General features: G+C 48.0%; 1 protein-coding gene across 1 annotated transcript in view; it reads right to left on the bottom strand.

The window, feature by feature from the left end:
• The window catches only part of RAP1GAP2 (RAP1 GTPase activating protein 2), a 215,447-nt gene that overhangs the window by 42,148 nt on the left and 154,207 nt on the right, over window positions 1–19,092 (bottom strand). Inside the window, exons 6-12 of the mRNA XM_052658271.1 lie at window positions 14,579–14,623; window positions 13,827–13,859; window positions 13,205–13,417; window positions 11,887–11,990; window positions 4,614–4,692; window positions 3,797–3,850; window positions 745–828 (exon numbers count right to left, since the gene is read on the bottom strand). Of these exons, the coding sequence (XP_052514231.1) occupies window positions 745–828; window positions 3,797–3,850; window positions 4,614–4,692; window positions 11,887–11,990; window positions 13,205–13,417; window positions 13,827–13,859; window positions 14,579–14,623 (612 nt within the window). The remainder of the gene's footprint in view (window positions 1–744; window positions 829–3,796; window positions 3,851–4,613; window positions 4,693–11,886; window positions 11,991–13,204; window positions 13,418–13,826; window positions 13,860–14,578; window positions 14,624–19,092) is intronic.

Genomic DNA, 19,092 nt, shown 5'->3' with positions numbered 1-19,092 from the left:
ATCACTCCCCCCCGGAACTCATTTGTTCACCAGACTAGTGTCTCACGGAACACACTTTGAGAAACACCATTCTGGTCAACTAGGGTCTCACGGAACACACTTTGAGAAACACCATTCTGGTCAACTGACTCCAAAGCAGCACATGAAGCACCCCAAGAGACAGAGAAGGATGAGCAGTGTGTACTGGTAAAAATTTTAACAACTTGCTCTCTAAAGAGAGAAAAAAACAGAAGCTCTGGTGTTTGCCCATTTCCATAGTGTGAATACTTTCATCGTGGCTTACTGGAAGCCACCAACACGACATCAGTGAACACAGACCTGGGCAGAGAGCGCACACTCAATGCCAGGACACTACTCACATCTGGGGAGCAAAAGCGAATACCCAGCGGGGAGAGTGGTGGGCAGAAAGAAAGCAGCCTTCACTAAACCATTCCCCTCCACCCTGTCTGATTTTTCTTGTGACCTACAGCCCATTGTTAAACACAAGCAGAAGTAAGCCAGGAAAAACTAGAATTCACTAAATGAAAAGCTCTATCGCAGTTTCAAGGATGTCCAAGCCTTTTTGAGAGCAGCAGCCTACCTTGAAGACTCTGCCACCTCCAGTCTAATTCTTATGTGGACAGGATGGTTGTACTCACAATGTTTAAGAACATAATCCAGGTGCTCTTGTGTGTGGGGAATGGGAAATCAAACGTCCCCAGGGAGAAAGCACAGGCTCGAGTGATGTGGATTCGTGATGCTTACCTGCCTGGCTTTCTGATAAATGACCCCGAATTTGAATGTGTTGTTGACGTCATGCTCATCGTAAGACACAATCATTTGGGAGGCCTGGAAAACAATGGAATAAAAGAAATTAGATTATTAACCTGGAGGCAGAGTCAGGAGGCAGGTGGAAGGGGAAGTACCCATTTCAGTGGAGGACGGGCCCCAGTTGATATGAGATGTCCATACATGGAGGAAGAGAAGAGATGAAGTCAAGTACACAGTCAGGATACAGGTCCGAAGGTCTCAGCTAGATTCCAGCCCCTGGGCTTCCCCCAATGATGAAACCTCTGGGTCACCCATTCCATTTCCATTTAGATCTATCAGCCAATGCCTGTGCACACAGAGAGTCCACCAGAACACAAGGAACTGACTTGACCCCAGTGTTTTTATCTGGGGAGTAAAAAGTGAAGCTGGGACCCCAAAACCATAGTCATCAAGGATGATGCTAGCTCTAATTTCACCTCTAATCAGCAGTGTGACTTTTCTCTTTTTTTGGCTGTGCTGGATCTTTGCTGCTGTGCACGGGCATTCTCTAGTTGAGGCAAGCGGGGCTGCTCTTAATTGCCGTGCATGGGCTTCTCATTGCGGCAGCTTCTCTTGTTGCGGAGCATGGGCTCCAGAGCATACAGTCTTTAGCAGCTGTGGTACACGAGCTTAGCTGCTCTACAGCACATGGGATCTTCCTGCATCAGGGGTCAAACAGGGATCGAACCCATGTCCCCTGCACTGGCAGGCAGATTCTTAATCACTGGACCACCAGGGAAGTCCAGCAGAGAGATTTTCAGCAAGGCGCTGCTCCTGTCCAGACTTCAATCCCCCTTACCCATAAAATGAGAGATCTCTAAGGAGGAACATACCCTAATTCAATATGCAAAGAAAAAACAAACAAAAAATCCAGACCATTGGTTCCATCTAATTGTCTCTTGTGTTTCAAAGAGTTGGTCAGAAACACTAATCTCTAATTTTCACTCCACTGCTTTTACCTGTGCAGCTTTGATTAAACCACTTAACTTCCCTGGGCTTCAGTTTCCTCATCTGTTCAATGAAGACATGTGGCTCTGAAGATTCAGGGAAATGGGGCACACGAAGTGCAGAGCACACAGCGGCTATTATCATCAACATCTAGGTAAACCCTCTAGAAAGATCAGAGCTGGACCAGATTGCTAGGAAAGAGAAGACTTAGTGGCTATTCTCTGCAGTAAAAAGGAAGGATTCGACCACATGAGATGCTACGGGAAGAACAAGCCAGGCACGACTTGTTGGCCTGAGTACGTGACCCATGTCCGCTGTCACCCCTGACATCTCTCTCTGTGGCTCTCAGCTGCCTGATGAAATGGACACTTCTCAGCTTCACCTGGAAGATCGGCACTGCCTGACCCCAGAGGGCGCCCCCCGACTCCCGCCTGGGATGAGTCAAAGGCTCGGAGCAGTTGCCCTGCCCGGGAAGAGGCACTGAGCCATGGACACCCTCCAAGGAACATTCTAAACTCTGTGAACTGTAAAAACATGCACACAGCTCAGCCAGATGAACATCCCAGCCGGACGAAGCAATCCTTCCAATCTAGCAAACATGAAAATACAGCTGCTCTTCCATTATTCCCAGAACCGGAGGCTTTACAAGCTACAGAGAGAACACTACAAAAATGAGAGTCATCGGTGGCTATGATTTGACAACAAAAATTGCCAAATTTGTAGTTAAGTTAGGATTTTATGATGGGGTTTTGATGTTTGGTTAAACCTCAGTAATTCAGCTTTAATTACAAAGGGGAGGGCAGTCTGAGTGATAGAAAATGTTTGGTGGAGCGCAGCATATTACTGGGAAGCGCCTTGGATGCTCGGATGGGGTGAAAGGGCCATCTTAGAGAAGGACTCTGGCACATTCTCCCCATGAGAGAAGATTCTGCCATTAACTCTGCCACTGCACGGGGAGAAATAGTGTGTCAAGCACAATCGTGAAGATCTGAGGTGTTGATTCTAGGGGCTTGGGGTGTCACAGCCAGGACAGGGTCCCTCTTCAGACACAACCCCACCAGACGTTTCACCTCCCGGTTCCTGGTTGTCAGAACTGGGACTCAGGAGGACTGACCGGCCCCAGCCAGCCTCAGCTGGCCCACAGTGGACGCTTGGGAGCACCAACCAGCTTGCACGGTCTCTGCCTACACCCTGTGGGTGCGCAAAGCCCTGGGTCTCTTCCTATGGCCAATTTTTTTTCATTTAAAACAAAATTGTATTTTTATTTTTTGGCAGTGCTGTGCGGCGTGTGAGATCTTAGTTCCCTAACCACGGATCAAACCCATGCCCCTTGCATTGGGAATTTGAAGTCTTAACCACTGGACCACCAAGGAAATCCCTCGATGACCGATTTGAAGCAATTCACTGTCCATGTGTGATTTAGGTCCTTTCGTGCCAAGCTGTTCTTGAGTGAGCTTATGAGTTCGTTTTTTTAGCACTGCTCTCCTCCCCACCCACACCCCCACATCAGAACTGGGGTCAAGATCAGGCCAACCCCAAAGAAGCTGTTAACAGAGGACCAGGCGAGTCGATTAACTAGAGCCCGGTGGAAGAGGCCTAGCTTGTGAGGCCTCAGAACTGCAGTAATGTCGGCAATGGGGAGCCAAGGTCTGGCCTTGTATTTCTTAGTGGGGTTCTGCCTTCTGTTCGCTCCCCAGCTCCATGCTTATGGCTGACCAGGTCTGCAGCAGCCCCCTACCTGGAGGCAGAATCACTCCCCAGCCCAGCACCAGCCTTGAGGAGGTTCAATCAGGGTGAGACGGAGCAACTGCTACCCATCTGCTGTCTCCACGAAGCTGGGGATCAACTGATGCAGGCCAGAGACCCAGGCGTGGCTGAGGATGGGTTTCCAGTGTATCAGATTGTGAAGGGGTGGGCAGGATGAGCGGAAGACATGCAGGTTTGTCATGGAGACCCCACAAAAACCCCCAAGATGCAAAGCACTTCCCACAGAGCCACAGGCATGCAAATCCAAGCCAAGCGGCAGGGCTGGAGTCAGGGGGAAGGGGAAGGTCCTCACCTTGGGGTACAGGACAGGGTTGAATTTCAGCCCCACTGCGTCGTCACAGAAAGCCTGAGCGGGGAGAGAGAAAAACACAGCTCAGGGGCCACGTCCATGGAGCACACCTGGGCTGCCCTGCCCACCAAGAGAAAGAGAATGAGGCCAAGACCTGCAGGGCCCAGGGGTCTGAGGTCACTGCTGGTCACTCGTGTGTGGTCAGGAAAGTCAAGAGACCTTCCTGGTGTTTCCCACTGAAGTGAGGCCACCACAGGTATCCAGCACAGTTTTGCCTGGCCTTCCCACTCCCAGAGTGTGGGCCCACCCCAATGCAGCTGATCATCCTTCTTGCCCCTCTTTTCTGACTCAGTTCCCCGCATCCCAGAGAAGGCACCCAGGCCCCTCCACCCACTGATGGTTCCTTACCTAAGAGGCTCCTCTGTCTGGATCAACAGCCTGACCATCCCTCAACCCCAGCCATCCTCTGCTATGAAGGCTCCCAGCTGCCCCCTCCCCTCCATCCTCCTCTGAAGCCCCACCCTACTCTCCATATCCAGGCCTGTCTCTCCATTTCTCTAGTCTGCTGAACTAGCTGTGAACTTGGAGTAAGAACCTGGGATAAGAGCAGCCTGTTCCCTGAGCAGCCTCAGCAGCGAGGATGAGATGGAGTAGGGATTTGGGGGTATCCACCAACAGCTCCCCCACTCCATGCATGCAGTCAAGGGTCCAAAAGGACAGTGGCTCCTCCTTCCCAAAGGCAGAGCCCACCCAGGACAAGCCTGCGCCCCCAAGACCCGGCTAAAAGAGGAAGCCACCTCCTCTTGGTGCCAGCTTTTACCTTTGCGATCTGAGGGACACTGGGCAACTTGCTCAGTCCGGCCAAGGGAATTCGCTCGTGCACCGTCTTCACTTTGGACCTACACACGTCCAAGAGATGAGAAGGGGTGAAGATCACCTTTCACGAGATGGATGAGGATAAAAAAGGGGAGTCCACAGAAATGGAGTCAACGAGGAAGGTGGCTGAGGTCACAACAGGCCACAAAGCAGGTACCTGATTCATGTCACCCCTGGGTCAGACCTGCCTTATGCCACCCGAGCCAGGCACTGGGTGCCCCCGACTTAAATGGGAAAACAGGATCCTACTTAGGGACCCCACGGGAAATGGATACTCAAAGAACCTTCAGGGTACAGCTGACTGCAACTGAAACAGGAAATGCAAATAGTCACCTTCAAATTCAACATTATTTTTTTGCTTCTTGGTGGTTTTTTTGTGTTCTCCAGAAGAAGTGGGCAGAGCTTCTGGATATATTCGGGTCTGACATGCAATTAAACCTTCAGAAAAGAAAACCTAATATTTGAAAATCTGGACTTAAAATATAAATGGGATGAGAGTTGCTCTATAAAGAGATTCACCATAAGATTCTAAATTTAGCCCATTCCCCTGATTCATTCAGCACATTATGAAAGTGTTGAATTCTACCGAATGCTTTTCTGCATCTGCTGAGATCATCACATGGTTTTTAATCTGTTAACCTGGTGGATTACATTTCTGTTGAGCTATCTTTTCATTTCCTGGGTAAAACTCCACTTGCTTACGCTGTATTATTTTTTCCATATCCTCCTGAATTTAACTTGTTGATATTTCATTTAGAGTTTCATACCTACGTTCAGTAGTAGCACTGGCCTATTTTATTTTCTTGTGCTTCCCTTGTCAAGTTTCAATATCAAGCCTCAAAAAATTGCTAGGAAGCATCTCATCCTTTGAAATAGTTTGTATACCATAGGAATTTTCTGTCCCTTAAAGGTTTGCTAAAATCTGTCTGTGAAATCTCTGGGCCTGCTCTTTTTCATTTGGAGGATACTGTTGGCTACCAGTTAGGTTCTTTAATGGTGAACGTTAAGGTCTTCTACTCTTCACTGGGTCAATTTTGGTAATTTATGTTTTATTCTATAAAATTATCCATCAAATGCATTAATATAAAGTTGTTTTTGGTGTTCTCTTAAGACTTCATTTCTATTTGTAGTTGGATCCCTTCCTTCATTGCAGAAATAGTATCTGTTGGTATCTTTTCTGTTTTCATTATCAGCCTTTGCTGGGGATTTAGTTTATTAATCTTTTCAAAGAGATAGCTTTTAATTTTACTATCTCTATTTTTTTTTTTTTTTTTTTTGCTTTCTACTTCACTAGCTTATGCTTGCCTTTTTTCTTTCCTTCTATCTTCTTTGGTTTCTGCTTTGCCTAAAGCTATGACAAACCTAGATAATGTATTAAAAAGCAAAGACAACACTTTGCTGACAAAGGTCCGTAGAGTCAAAGCTATGGTAGTTTTTTTCCAGTAGTCATGTATGGATGTGAGAGTTGGACCATAAAGAAGGCTGGGCACCAAATAACTGATGCTTTCAAATTGTGGTGCTGGAGATGACTCTTGAGAGTCGCTTGGAGATCAAACCAGTCAATCCAAAAGGAAGTCAACTCTGAATTTTCACTGGAGGGACTGATGCTGAAGCTAAAGCTCCAATATTTTGGGCACCTGATGCCAAGAGCTGACTCATTGGAAAAGACCCTGATGCTGGGAAAGATTGAAGGCAAAAGGAGAAGGGGGAGGCAGAGGATGAAATAGTTAGATAGCATCACTGACTCTATAGATAGTGGAGGATAGGGGAGTCTGGCATGCTGCAGTCGATGGGATCACAAAGAGTGGGATACAGCTTAGCAACTGAACAACAACATTCTTTTTCTAACATCCCAACCTGCATGCTTACACACTGAATCTTTCTTCTTTTTTACAAATGCATTTAAAACTATACATCTCTCCCTAAGTACCACTTTAGCTGCATCCCACACGTTGATGGTGGTATTTTCACTGCCACGTAGTTCTAAATATTTTGTCAGTTCTTTTGTGATTTCCCCTTCAGCACATGAGTTATTTAAAAGGGTTTTCTTGGTTGTTTATTTTTTTTACCATTCCAAATGTAAGAGTCTTATCTTTCAGTATTTTAATTGCTGACTTCTAATTTAATTTTTGTGTATTCTGGGAATATAACCTATTACATTAGTTAGAAAGTCACTCAGTCATGTCCAACTCTTTGCAACTTCATGGTCTATACAGTCTATGGACTTCTCTAGGCCAGAATACTTGGCGTGGGTAGCCTTTCCCTTCTCTAGGGGATATTCCCAATCCAGGGATTGAACCTACGTCTCCCTCATCACAAGCGGATTCTTTACCAGCTGAGCCACAAGAGAAGCCCCCATATATGATATTTACTATTTGAAATTTGCTAACTTGATTCATGGACTGTTTTTTCATGTCCACATGAGCTTGAAAAAAATGTATCTTTTTTTTTTTCTTTTGTTGAGTTCAGGAATGTATGTTAGAAGATCAAATTTGTTAACTGTATTGTTCAAATCTATATCCTCACAATTTTTGTGTCTGCTTGGTCCATTGGTAACTAAGAGGCGTTCCTGAAATCTCCAACTGTAGCTGAGGATTTGTCTACTCACATTCCTATCAGCATTTGCCTCTTTAAACTCAAGACTATGTTACTAAGTACAAGTTCATGACTGTTAGACTTTCCAGGTGGACTGTTCTTTTGATCATCATGTAGGCTGAGGCCTCTGAGGGGTCCAGTAAAGAGCATCTTTCCTGGCCCAAGTTATGAACAAAATCAGGAAAAAAAAAAAAAGAAATTAAAAGTAAGGCAGCTGGGGACTTTGCTGGTGGTTCAGTGGTTAACACTCCACACTCCCATTGCAAAGGGCTCGGGTTAGAGATCTAAGATCCCACACGCCACACAGCATGGCCAAAAAAATTAAAAAGCAAGGCAGTTGGAAATGAAAATGACTCCTTTGGTACCGATAAAGGTGAAGAGGAAGCACAGTAGCTTAGCGTGAAGGTGAAATGGATGTTTAAACTAAACCCCCGAGTTATCCACCAGTCACAGACAGTGCGGGGCAGGGACAAGCCTCCTCTCCTGGGGTCTGCTCAGGTGAGACTACAATACAGGGAGCGGGGAGTACCCCAAGGGCAGATAGCTTCAGGAGGGAAAGGGAAAAGGATACAGCTACCTACATCAAGTCCTTACTGCATATTTACCTACCAAGAGGGTGGAGGGAGCCAGGAGTGCTACACAGAAGTGTTCCCTTCACAAAGCAAGGAAATCAGGAGTAGGGAAGGATTCCCAAGTTATAAGAGTGCTCCTTTTATCTCTACTGATGCATTTTCCTTGAAATTCTATTTTTTTCCGACAGGAGTATTGCTACACCAGATTTCTTAGCTAGTATTTTTCCAGAATATCTTTTTCTATTTCTTCATTTTAAATCTTTCCATGTCATTTTTCTTTAGACATGACTCTTATAAGTAGAATACAGCTGCATTTTAGTTCAATCCGATAGCCTGAGATTTTCATAGACCATTTGTACTTGTGCTTACTAATATACTTGGAATTGCTTTTATCACTTTGTGTTTTTAATAACCCTGTGTTTTTTCTTCTTTCTCCTTCCCTGCCTTCAGTTTGGTAAATTTTTAAAATTCTTTTTATCCCTCTGCTAGTTTAAGAGCTATATATTGTATTTCTATAACTTCCAATACACCTATTTATATTTTTCCAACAAACTCTAAACTTACTTGCTATCCCTCTCCTGAGGAAGGAAGGAGACACAAGAGCTACTGAACTCTTTCCTTCCCACTGTCTTTCCTGTATTTGTTTAGAAATTTAATTCAAGAATTTTTTCTTTAAAAAAATTCTTTTTCCAGTCAGTAATTAAATTTATCAGCATAGTTTATCTATGTCTTCTTACTTTTTAGTTGCATCTTTTCTTTTGGTTTCTTTTTTCTTTTAGCTGAAGTACATCCTATAGTGTTTCTTTCGGTTAGATTCTGTGAATAATGTACTCCCTTCATTTTTTTAAATGTCTGAACAACTTTCTTCCACCATATTAAAGCTACTGTCCCACTGTCCCATGGCTGATAAGAAACTTGCTCTCAGCCTGGCTGTCATTCATAGATAATCTATTTTTAGGTAGCTTTAAAAATTTCTATTTATCTTTGAAGTTCTAAATAAAATCTGTTCTTTACAAGTTTCAAATAACTACCTGCAAACCATCTAGATCTAGAAACTTCTGGAGAGAGAATTCTTGGAGAACTTTTCAATTTATTCCATCACTGTTATTGATCCGGTCAGGTTTTTCACCTCGTGTTAAACTCAGTCACGTGTGCCCTCCTCGAAAAGCATCTGCTTCAGATGAAATTTCCGATGTAATAGCACGATGGGCTTCTCTGGTGGCTCAGTGGCTAAGAACCTGCCTGCCAATGCGAGAGATGCAAGAGATGTTGGTTCGATCCCCAGGTCTTAACCAGTGGACCGCCAGGGATGTCCCTAATCTTTTGTCTTTAAAACAGATCATTTTTTCTAGAGGTTTGCTGAAAACACAAAGTTAATGGATATCAGAATTTAACTTGGCTTGCTATAATAAATCCTTTCCAAAGCTTGGATATTTTCCTACCCTCTAAACGCTGTTATGCTTTTTTAAACGCAGGATCTTTTCTTTCACCAAACTACTAGGGTTTGGGTTTGTTTGTTTTTTTCCTCTCCTTTTTATATCCAAACTTAAGAAAGGTGGACCTTCCCAGGGGGCACAGTGGTGGAGAATCCACCTGCCAATCCTGGAGACAGGAGAGATGTGGGTTCGATCCCTGGGTCGGGAAGATCCCCTGGAGTAGAAAATGGCAACCCACTCCAGTATTCTTGCCTGGAAAATTCCATAGACAGAGGACTCTAGTGGGCAGTCCAAGGGGTTACAAAAGAGTTGGATATGACTTAGCGACTGAATAAGCACACACATTGAAAAAGGTGACATCTACTCGGGCTTGTTACTTATCTCCAAATTGTAAGGAGATTCTCCTTGACAACTCTCACGGCACACATAGGTGTTGTTAGAATCCTCAGATTTTAGCTGGAGAGCTGGTTGCTCTAAGACATCAATTAAATAATCCAGAAGCTGACAGGGAATGAGGAAGAAACTGGGATAGAGTCACTGCCAGCAGGGGAATTTCATCTCTGCATAATTTCTTCTTTGTGCCTGGTGAAGTTACTAGGCCGTGAGGCCAATTTTTTTTTACATCTGGCTTTTGGTATACCATGTGATTACCCAACTTCCTAGCTGGTGAATGGTTTCTCTCTGCCACCCTGCTCACTGGATTTCTACTGGGAAAGCCACATTTGAGCTTAACTCCCCAGGACATTTTTTTAAAAAAGGAATCCTATGCATTTCTTTTTAGTATTCATTTATTTGGCTGTGCCTGGTCTTAGCTATAGCACGAGGGATCTTCAATCTTCCTTGTCGTATGCGAGATTTTTTTAGCTGCAGCATACGAAATCTTCATTGCAGCATGTGGGATCTAGCTCCCTGACCAGGGATCAAACCCGGGCCCCCTGCACTGGGAGGGTGGAGTCTTAGCCACTGGACCACCAGGGAAGTCACTCCCCTAGGCATTGATTTCAAACGCTGTTGACCCGAAACAACAAAAGTGGTTCCATGCGGAAAGACCTCTGAATGTTCCAGGGCTCACCCTTACTTCTAAACAGCACAGAATTATCTCCAACATGCAGGAAACCTGGGCTCAATCCCTGGGTTGGGAAGATCCCCTGGAGAAGGGAAAGGCTACCCACTCCAGTATTCTGGCCTGGAGAATTCCATGGACAGTATAGTCCCTGAGATGGCAGAGTCAGACACGACTGAGCAATTTCCACTTCATCTATTCCCTCATTACACTGCTTTCTAAGAAAGAGGCACTGAGGTCAGTTCTCCATATCACCCCACAGATTACCGAAGAATAAAAAAATCATCAAAATGTGCTGTGTGCCAAGCATCTTTCTCTCTCTTTTAGTCCAGGTGTGGCATTTCAGATAGGATAATGGTATTAGAAAAAGAGGGTTAGATCCTTGGTTCAATTATCTTCTTACTCAGAAATGCTACCGCATCTGGGTCTGATTTTTATTAAGAACGGAAGTAATTTTCTTCACAGAGGTTCACCAACTTGAAATCCTATTAGGATATGGGGATCCGGGTATTACTCTCTCAGAATATTAGTGCTAGTGATTTAATGGACTCTTCCTTGCCTTGCAAACATCATTTCTAGCCAGGTGAACCTCAGCAAAGAAAATTGGTTCCTTTCTTAAGAAAGAGTAAATCAAAATTGGATGAGTGCTGACAACTTCCTTGTACCAGCTCCCCCCTCCTCCTATCCTTCTCATTGCAAGGCTGGTTGTCACTCTCCATCCCATTTTTATCTCAACACTTGGGCAGAGAAAAAATGCTTTTGCTCTTTTCCAAATACCATCAAGGACTTCCAATTAGATTCACAAATATGGACTGGGAGTTTGACAGGTTCACAGCACACTGCTAAGCACCATTGCTGATTTTCCCTGCTTCTCCACCAGCCCAATGGGGACAGAGATATTTAAGATTGACTCTCTGTGTTCCCACCACATCCTGTGCAAATCAATAAAATAATACTTGTGCCATACATTAAAATCCTCTGTTTCTCACCACTAGGCCTGCAGAGAACATGGACCATTCACTGTCATTACTGCAAAAGATGTTCTAAAAAACACATAAGTCCAACAGAAACCAATTCCAGTTCCTGCCCTTGAGAAGGTCATAATCCAGAGAGGGGTCCCCGGCCTGGCTGTGAATCAGTGCTCCGGTTGTTACCACCATTCCTTTTTGGGGAGCCCAGGGTACACAGAGATGCTTTGGGGCCTATTTTCCGCGACTGGATGCACACTGGAGGCAGTGTTCTGGCAAACCTTCTCCCAGGACAGTCTGAAGCTGTATCTCAGCAGGATGAACCATCTTCTTCAGAGTCCCAGTCCCCACAAGAGAAGCAGGTGGGGGTATGGTCTAGGTGACCTTGAGCCCAGACACCATGCTGACTCCTGCAGTCAGCCAGCTGGCACAAACATCTGGTCTCCCCGCCCGGCAACTCACACATAGCCCCAAGACTCCAGCCAGGTTTGTTTCCCCAGCACACCCAGACCAGACTGGTCAGACCGGTATATCTGGGTACCGGCCACTAGAGGCGTGGCCTCCAACAGCGCCAAAGCCCCACCTGAGAATGATCCGAAGGTACTCAACACCCTCGGCCTCCTCACACTTGACGGACAGGAGCAAGTTTCCCAGGCTGCTGCCGGTACAGTAGAAGTTTAGATGATCCTAGAGATAGAAATCAGGTGTTAGTGGGAATTGGGGGGGGGGGGCCCTCCAGACATGTTCCCCCAAATCACCTCCTTCACCAGGAGTCAGAAGCCCCACAGCAACAAGGAAGAGATAAAAGCTAAAGTTGTGGTTCTGCTGGTGATGGTGGAGGGAGGGGTAGATGAGGGGAAGGAGAAGAAGGGCCACAGTAACAGGTTCCAACTGCCCGGAGTCCCAGGACCTGCCGGGCACTGGGCTAAAAGCCCAATATCCCTTCACTCCTTTAATCCTGACTTTTAACTTTATGCAGACAAAAACATCATCATGCCCATTTCACAGATGGGTAAACCATGTTCAGAGTCGTTAACTATGCAAGGTCAAACCACTAATAAGTGAAAGATCCAGGGTTCCACATCTGTCTTGACCAAAGCACAAGTTTTTCACCACAAGATACCTAGTCTGCTACCTTGCTCCCAGGGGCAACCCTCCCCAGCTCAGACTATCCGCAGGAATAAACCTGGGAGGGTGGAGCCAGTTGGTTCTCTAGACAGTGGGTCTCTCCCTGGCTCAGGGAGCCCATCCTGGACCAGTTATCTCAGGGTGGGGCCCTGGAATCTGCATTTCAACACATTCCCCAGGAGGTGCTGACACACAACTCCTAAGACTGCAAAGCTGCCTTAGGCTGGAGATTTCCGGAATCTGCCCTCGGGACTTCCGGAACCTGGCAAGTCTGGTGGGCAGAATATATTTAAAGAAATGTAAAGTCGCCACTTTTAAGCCATCAGAGGCTCACAGCACATCATCTGGCACAAGTACCAAGGGGGACCTGCTAGAATGAGGACACAGGAGACTTGTACTATTTTGACAGAAACAGACTTCCTAAGTGTGAGAACATTTTTTTTTCCTTCCACTCTTCTTCACCTCCAAACACTACCCATTCCATCACCTTCTAAAATATGTGTTGGGGGTGTTCCCAACCTGGACCCATCACCCACGAGCCTTCCTGGCTCTGCAGATGCTCAGTCTGCCCCGTCCTCACCCCCCACCCCCGCCCAGGGGCAGAGCCAGTCAAGACACTGGCAGGCAGCAAGGACAGGGGCAGGACTTGGAAGAGGAGAGACAAAGAGAAAGGGGGCCTGGAGAGGAACGCCAGGCTCCTGCCCCCACCCCCTGCCCACCGCCCCCACCTCCAGCAGCTATTTATTTCCCTGCCCTGGGTCCCTGGGCCTTACCTTCCCCAGGAAGTGCCTGCGATAGGCCCTGGCTTCACCCTTGCACTCGAGCTTGTAGCCAAACGTGCTGGGACTGAGGCTCTCCTCCTCCTCATCCTCACAGATGCTGCTGCCCAGGGAGGTCGGTGTGCTCACGTTCTCGGGGTCCTCAATCCAGTAGCCCCCAAACTGGGGCAGGACGATCAAGGGGTATGGGCCTCCCTTCTCCACAACCTGGAGGCAGAGGGAGGGTCTGGCACTGCAGCCTGTTCCGGGTCTACAGAAGGAGGGGAGGGGTGCCAGTGGGGTGTCCCTCAACCTTCCAACCGCTCCAAGGAGGGGATCCCATATTTGAGGCCAAAAGCAGTAACATGAACCCCTCCTCTAAGCCCTGCAATATCTCCCGTTTCACTGACCCTGGAGCACCAGAGGTGCAAAGCTTTGGCAGTTACCTCCAATTTAAACATGGAAAAACTGAGGTCACAAAGGGGATGCTGGGAAGAGACCTCAGGCCCTCAAGTTCCAGGGCCAGCATGCTCTCCCACGTGGGGCCGGGCAGGGACCATCAACATCACCACCATCAGCTCCCCCAGCTGCGCCCCAGAGACAGGACCCAGAGCTGAAGGCAGCCGGGGGCTCCTACCTCGTCGATGCTGGGGTACGGAATGTAATCATCCTGCAAGACAAACCAGACAATGTCACCATCCATCCCCGCAGCAACCATCAGGTTTGGCCACTGTTTCCATTCCCCTCTCCCAGATGGGGGAGGCAGGGGGCTGGGGGCCTGGCAAACTGCAGCAGGGCCTTGGAAGGATCAACGGGCAGAACACCGGACAGAAAAACAGCCTAGAGGCAGCTCTGGAACCTGGCTTGAGTTCTCCCCCAGAGTGACAGAACCTGAGTGCAAACCCTGCCCGCTGAAGACGCAGTATGCAACGCGCTGAGGCCCACACTTCTGGTGACCCAGTTGTTCACCCTAGGAGGCTGTGACAGGAAGGTAACCTCTGGTCCCATCCAGCCCCCTCCAGGTAAGAGGGCTGACCTCCAAGTGATGAGCTGCACCCCTGGGCCTGGGCAATGGAAGTTGAAGCTGAGAGTTGATGCCTCTGGAACCTGGAGCACAGAGCCTGACACCCCTACACACAGCGTGTGGTCCATTTGCAGGAGTGGGTGCAGAGAAGCCAGGCTGAGCCTCAAACCTTGTCTCCACCCCAGTCCACCCAGAAGCTGCCCCAAAGGCATTAAGCCAGGGCCCCCCTTGCTGCCCATTATGCCCCAGTCAACATGGTGTGGTCACCTAAGTGGCTCATGGTGAAAATCTGAGGTAGACAGCATAAGATAGCAGAACCCAGCAAGCCTGCTGTGTCCCCTGCCTCTGTCACCCGCCCAGCCCACCTTGTTCTTCTGGGGTCCCGGCTTCTGCTCTTCAAGCTTGATCCCCTGCAGAAACAAGGAAAAGAGGATCCATGGAAAAGCAAAGGTCACAGAAGACGAGCCAAACAGAGGAGTTTATCAGGAGCAGCTGCCTTAGCTGGCAGTTAGTGACAGCAGCAGCAGCAGCTGGCGTGGACCTTGCACACTCAGGCCTCACAGAAGCCTCGGCAAGGCAGCAGGTTAACAGCATGGGCTCAAGCCAGATCACGGGGGTTCAAATCCCAACACTGCCACTTACGACCTGATGACCTTGGGCAAGTCACAGAACCTCTGTGTAGCTCAGTGTTCCCATCTGTAAAGTGGGAATGAAAACCTCACCTACTCTGGTAGTGAAGATTCAATGTTGAGAATGTGTTGAGCCCTTGGAAGAGTGGTAAGAATATGGTAAAAGCTATAGGTAAGCAGCTTTCCCATGCTGGTGCTATTTTTTTTTTTTTTTTTTTTTTTTTTTTTTTTTTGGCTGCACTGGGTCTTCGTTGCTTTGCATAGGCTTTCTCCCTAGTTGCACCAAGCAGGGGTTAGTTACACGGGCTTAGTTGCCCCATGGCACATGGGATCTTCCCAGACCAGGAGCGAACCCATGTCCCCTACAGTGCAAGGGGGGTTCTTATCCACTGTACCACCAGGCAAGACCCATTCCAGCACTTAAACATCTCCACCAGGCTCTCTCAAAGCCGACAGGTGAGGGGTGAGGGATGGGAACCTGCATCTTGGGGTGTCGGCACCCGCAGGCTGGACCTCATGCCACACCAGCTCCACTCCTCCCTGGTGGGAGGGCCCACGGCTGACGGGCAGGTGGCCTGGTCCTCACTCTGCTGTTGTCTTACTGCCAGTGACCCTTGACGAAGTTGAGCCTCTTGCAGCTTCCACAGCTTCAATTGTGAGATGAGGATTCTAACACCCACCTATCCATCTCACAGAGGTGTCATCGCAAAGGTCAGGCACCTTCACTGGGCCTGGATTAAAGGGTATCATCTGCAGGTGTCTGGGAGATGCTCTTCTGGGGAGCAGGGCCCGGTCCAGCAGTGCCACGTTCTGACTTAAGTGGGTTTTAAGGGAGTGGGGTACATGGCATTCCCAAAACTGTTTGAATAAATTCCGACAAGGGTGTGAGATGCTGGGACACACTGGGACACGCAGGTCCCTCTGGAGAGAAGTGTCCTGCAGCAGCCCCTGCCCGATCATAATAATACAGAGCAGGAACTTGACCTTGCACAGCGCTCCCTCCTTCAGTCTCCTCTGAAAACTCTCAGCACCTATTTACCAACTCGGAAACGGGGGCCCAGGGAGGAGGTTCCTGGAGCTAGCGGTGTCAGCACTTGGAGGTGAAGCCGGGCCGTGTGTCTAGAGTGCAGAGTCCTGTCCCACAGCCCACAGAACCCAGGACTCCTGCTCACTCACTGGGTGGATCTAGACTTGGTGGGACTGAGTCACCTGCAGCATCGTCCAGGAGGGCGTAGGGAGGGTCCCTCCCACTCGACAGGCCCTCCTTTCCCCACATGGGGAGAAAACCACCTGAGTGGACAGCAGTCCCTGACCAGGGAAGCAAATTGGGAGGGTGAAGAGAGGGGTGATGTCAGGAGTTGGTCTGTTTGTCCTTCGTTAGTCATCCCTGCCTGGAAACAGCCCCGGGCAGGTGAACAAACCTCCTCCCATGCCCTCCCCCATGACAGAGCCACCGCCCAGCACTGGGCCCTCTCCATGTGTCAGCCTTTGCTATTGCATCTGACTCCTTGACCCCATGGACTGCAGCACACCAGGCTCCCCTGTTCTTCACTATCTCCCGGAGCTTGCTCAAACTTGTGTCCGTTGAGTCAATGATGCCATCCAACCATCTCATCTTCTGTTGCCCCCTTCTCCTCCTGCCTTCAATCTTTCCCAGTATCAGGGTCTTTTCCAATGAGTTGGCTCTTCACATCAGGTGGCCAAAGTATTGGAACTTCAGCGTCAGCATCAGTCCTTCCAATGAATATTCAGGGTTGATTTCCTTTAGGACTGGCTGGTTTGATCTCCTTGCTATAGGTGTCATGATTATGGCCCCCTCTCTCATCCCTGGCCATGTGGACACTGAGGTGCAGACAGGTAGAATGACTTGGCCAAGGATGTTCAGCTAGAGAGCATCAGATAGAACTTGAACCCAGGACCGAAGGGATCCAAAGCTTGTGCACTTCAGTTGCTTCAAAGGATTGCGCTCTTCTTCAAATCCCTTGACTCTCGGTCAGGGAGGTCAGGAGTCCTGGATCTTAGTCTCAGCTCTTCACAACTCTCAGAGAGCCCTGGATGCTACAACATTCAAGCCTCTGTCTCCACGCCCGCAGCATGAAAGAGGGCGCCCACACTCAAGGACAGACTCCGGCCGCACTTCACACCAGCCACTTCCCCACATGACTTTCAGACACACCGAAGAGCTGGAAGCTGTGGCCCCTCGGAGGCTGGGGCCCAGGGGGCACTTGGCAGAGGCCCAGGCATTGGGAAGTCTGGTCTCAGCCCCAGGTAGTCTCAGCTGAGATGAAATTGACCAACCACCCGCAGGGGTCAGCCACCTGCCATGGAGACAGAAAGGAAGCATAAAAACCAGACCCTTGGGAATTCTCTGGTGGTCCAGTGGTTAAGACTCCGAAGGGGCACTGCAGAGGGCGTGGTTGCATCTCTGGTCGGAGAACTAAGATCCTGAAAGCCTCGTAGTATGGCCAGAAAAAGATAAAACAGACCCCCTGCCCTTGATAGGCTCCCAATCTAGCTGAGAAGACAACTCAGTAACCTTGAAACAAGAGAATGATGAGGTCAGTTGAGTGGGGCTGGACTCTGCTCAGAGAAGCCCTTTGTGGGGAAGGCAAGACTAGGGGGAGGGACGTGGGTAAAGTGTGAGGGGTGAGTGGATTGCAGGAGCAGCCAGAGAGAAGGCAGGGCAAGCTGCAAATTCCCCACCAGCTTGGCAGAGTGCAAAGCGGGACTCCAGGGATTGAGGTGGAAATCCCAGATTTACTTAATTATATGCTGCCTCCCACCACTCACTGTCAAGGCCAAGGCCCTCCCTGTTTCCGAAACTTGACTGTAAGTTCCCTAAATACATATAAATTAGCTTGTAGTCCACACACTGCTGGGCACAGAAGGGGATTTTAATAACTTGCTTGTGATAATAACACAACCACTAATAATAGTTTTCCCTTAAACCATCCCTACCTCTCCCCACCCTTAGGGCGGCGACCTGGCTTTTCCATGAGGACCATGCTTGACTGCTGGTGGCAGTCACCCTCTCAGCAGCTCCACCTGCATCTCAGGCTGACTGTGGGCACTTCATTTGCCTCCCTCCTAGAGCTTCCAAAGCATCACTACAGGATCTTCCTTCCTGGAGTCTGGAGCGTCTACTTAGCCACCATAACATAGTGGCTAAGCCTTCTGGCTCCAAAGCTATAATAATAACTTACCAGCCTTTGAGTGCTTTAGTTAATAGCTCTGTGCCTTGGTTTTCTCATCTGTGAAATGGGGATAACAATATACCTACTTCCTGTGAGACTTCTCAGAAAGAAATGAGGTGACACCTATCAATCTCTGAGCCCAGAGAAGTGCCTGAAATGTGTAGGCTATCATCAGCATCTTCTTCCCATCTGTAACTGTTATTTCTCATTTCATCCAGACAACTATGTAAGTGGGTATTTGCATTCTCATTTGTAGAAGCTGTGCTATCATGATTTATGAGAACTATTAATATATATTTGGTATAGCAGCCAGGTCCCAGGGGCTCCCACTGGCCAAATCTAAGACAACTTGAGCATTAAAATAAAGATTTTACTATATAGACTATAAACTATCATATAATCAGAATCCATGAGTCCACACCAATGAGTGAATGGATGAACGGATGGATGGATAGATGGACAAATGAACAAATGAACGGAGAAAAGGCAAAGCTCTTTCTGATTGTAGAAAGCCAACTATAAATGTAGGAAAAACCTAAAACCCTTGGCATTTCCTAGGTGCTAAGAGCAATGGAGTATCTCTTTTTACAGCATTTGAACCTTTGTCCTTCATTCCTGAAACAGCTCCAGAGCCAAAAAGGTGAAAGGGGTGCCTGGTTATTCATAAGCTTATGTTAATGAGGTAACTTCTGGGAAGCCGCTAAGGATGGGAGCTTGTTGCTAGGGGAACCAACCCTGATTAGAGGGTTGGAACTTTCAGCCCCAACCTCAACCTCCAGAGACAGAGGATAGGCTGGAGAGTCAATCAATCACCAGTGGCCAATGATTTAATCAATCATCCTGTGTAAAGAAGCCTCCACAAAAACCCACAAGGACAGGGCTTGCAGGATTTCCTAGCTGGTGAACACACAGTTTCCGAAGAAGGCATGGGAGCTTGCATCCCTTCCCATATACCTTGCCCGCAGCCATTCTTCCATCTGGCTGTTCCTGAGTTATCTCTTTTTACAATGAGCTGTTAACCTAGTAAATCAGTGGGTTTCCTGAGTTCTGTGAGTC

This window comes from Budorcas taxicolor, chromosome 19 (genome assembly GCF_023091745.1).
Source record: "Budorcas taxicolor isolate Tak-1 chromosome 19, Takin1.1, whole genome shotgun sequence".
Taxonomy (NCBI): domain Eukaryota; kingdom Metazoa; phylum Chordata; class Mammalia; order Artiodactyla; family Bovidae; genus Budorcas; species Budorcas taxicolor.
Note: the sequence above shows the minus strand (reverse complement) of the source record. Positions and strands in the feature narration are given on the sequence as shown.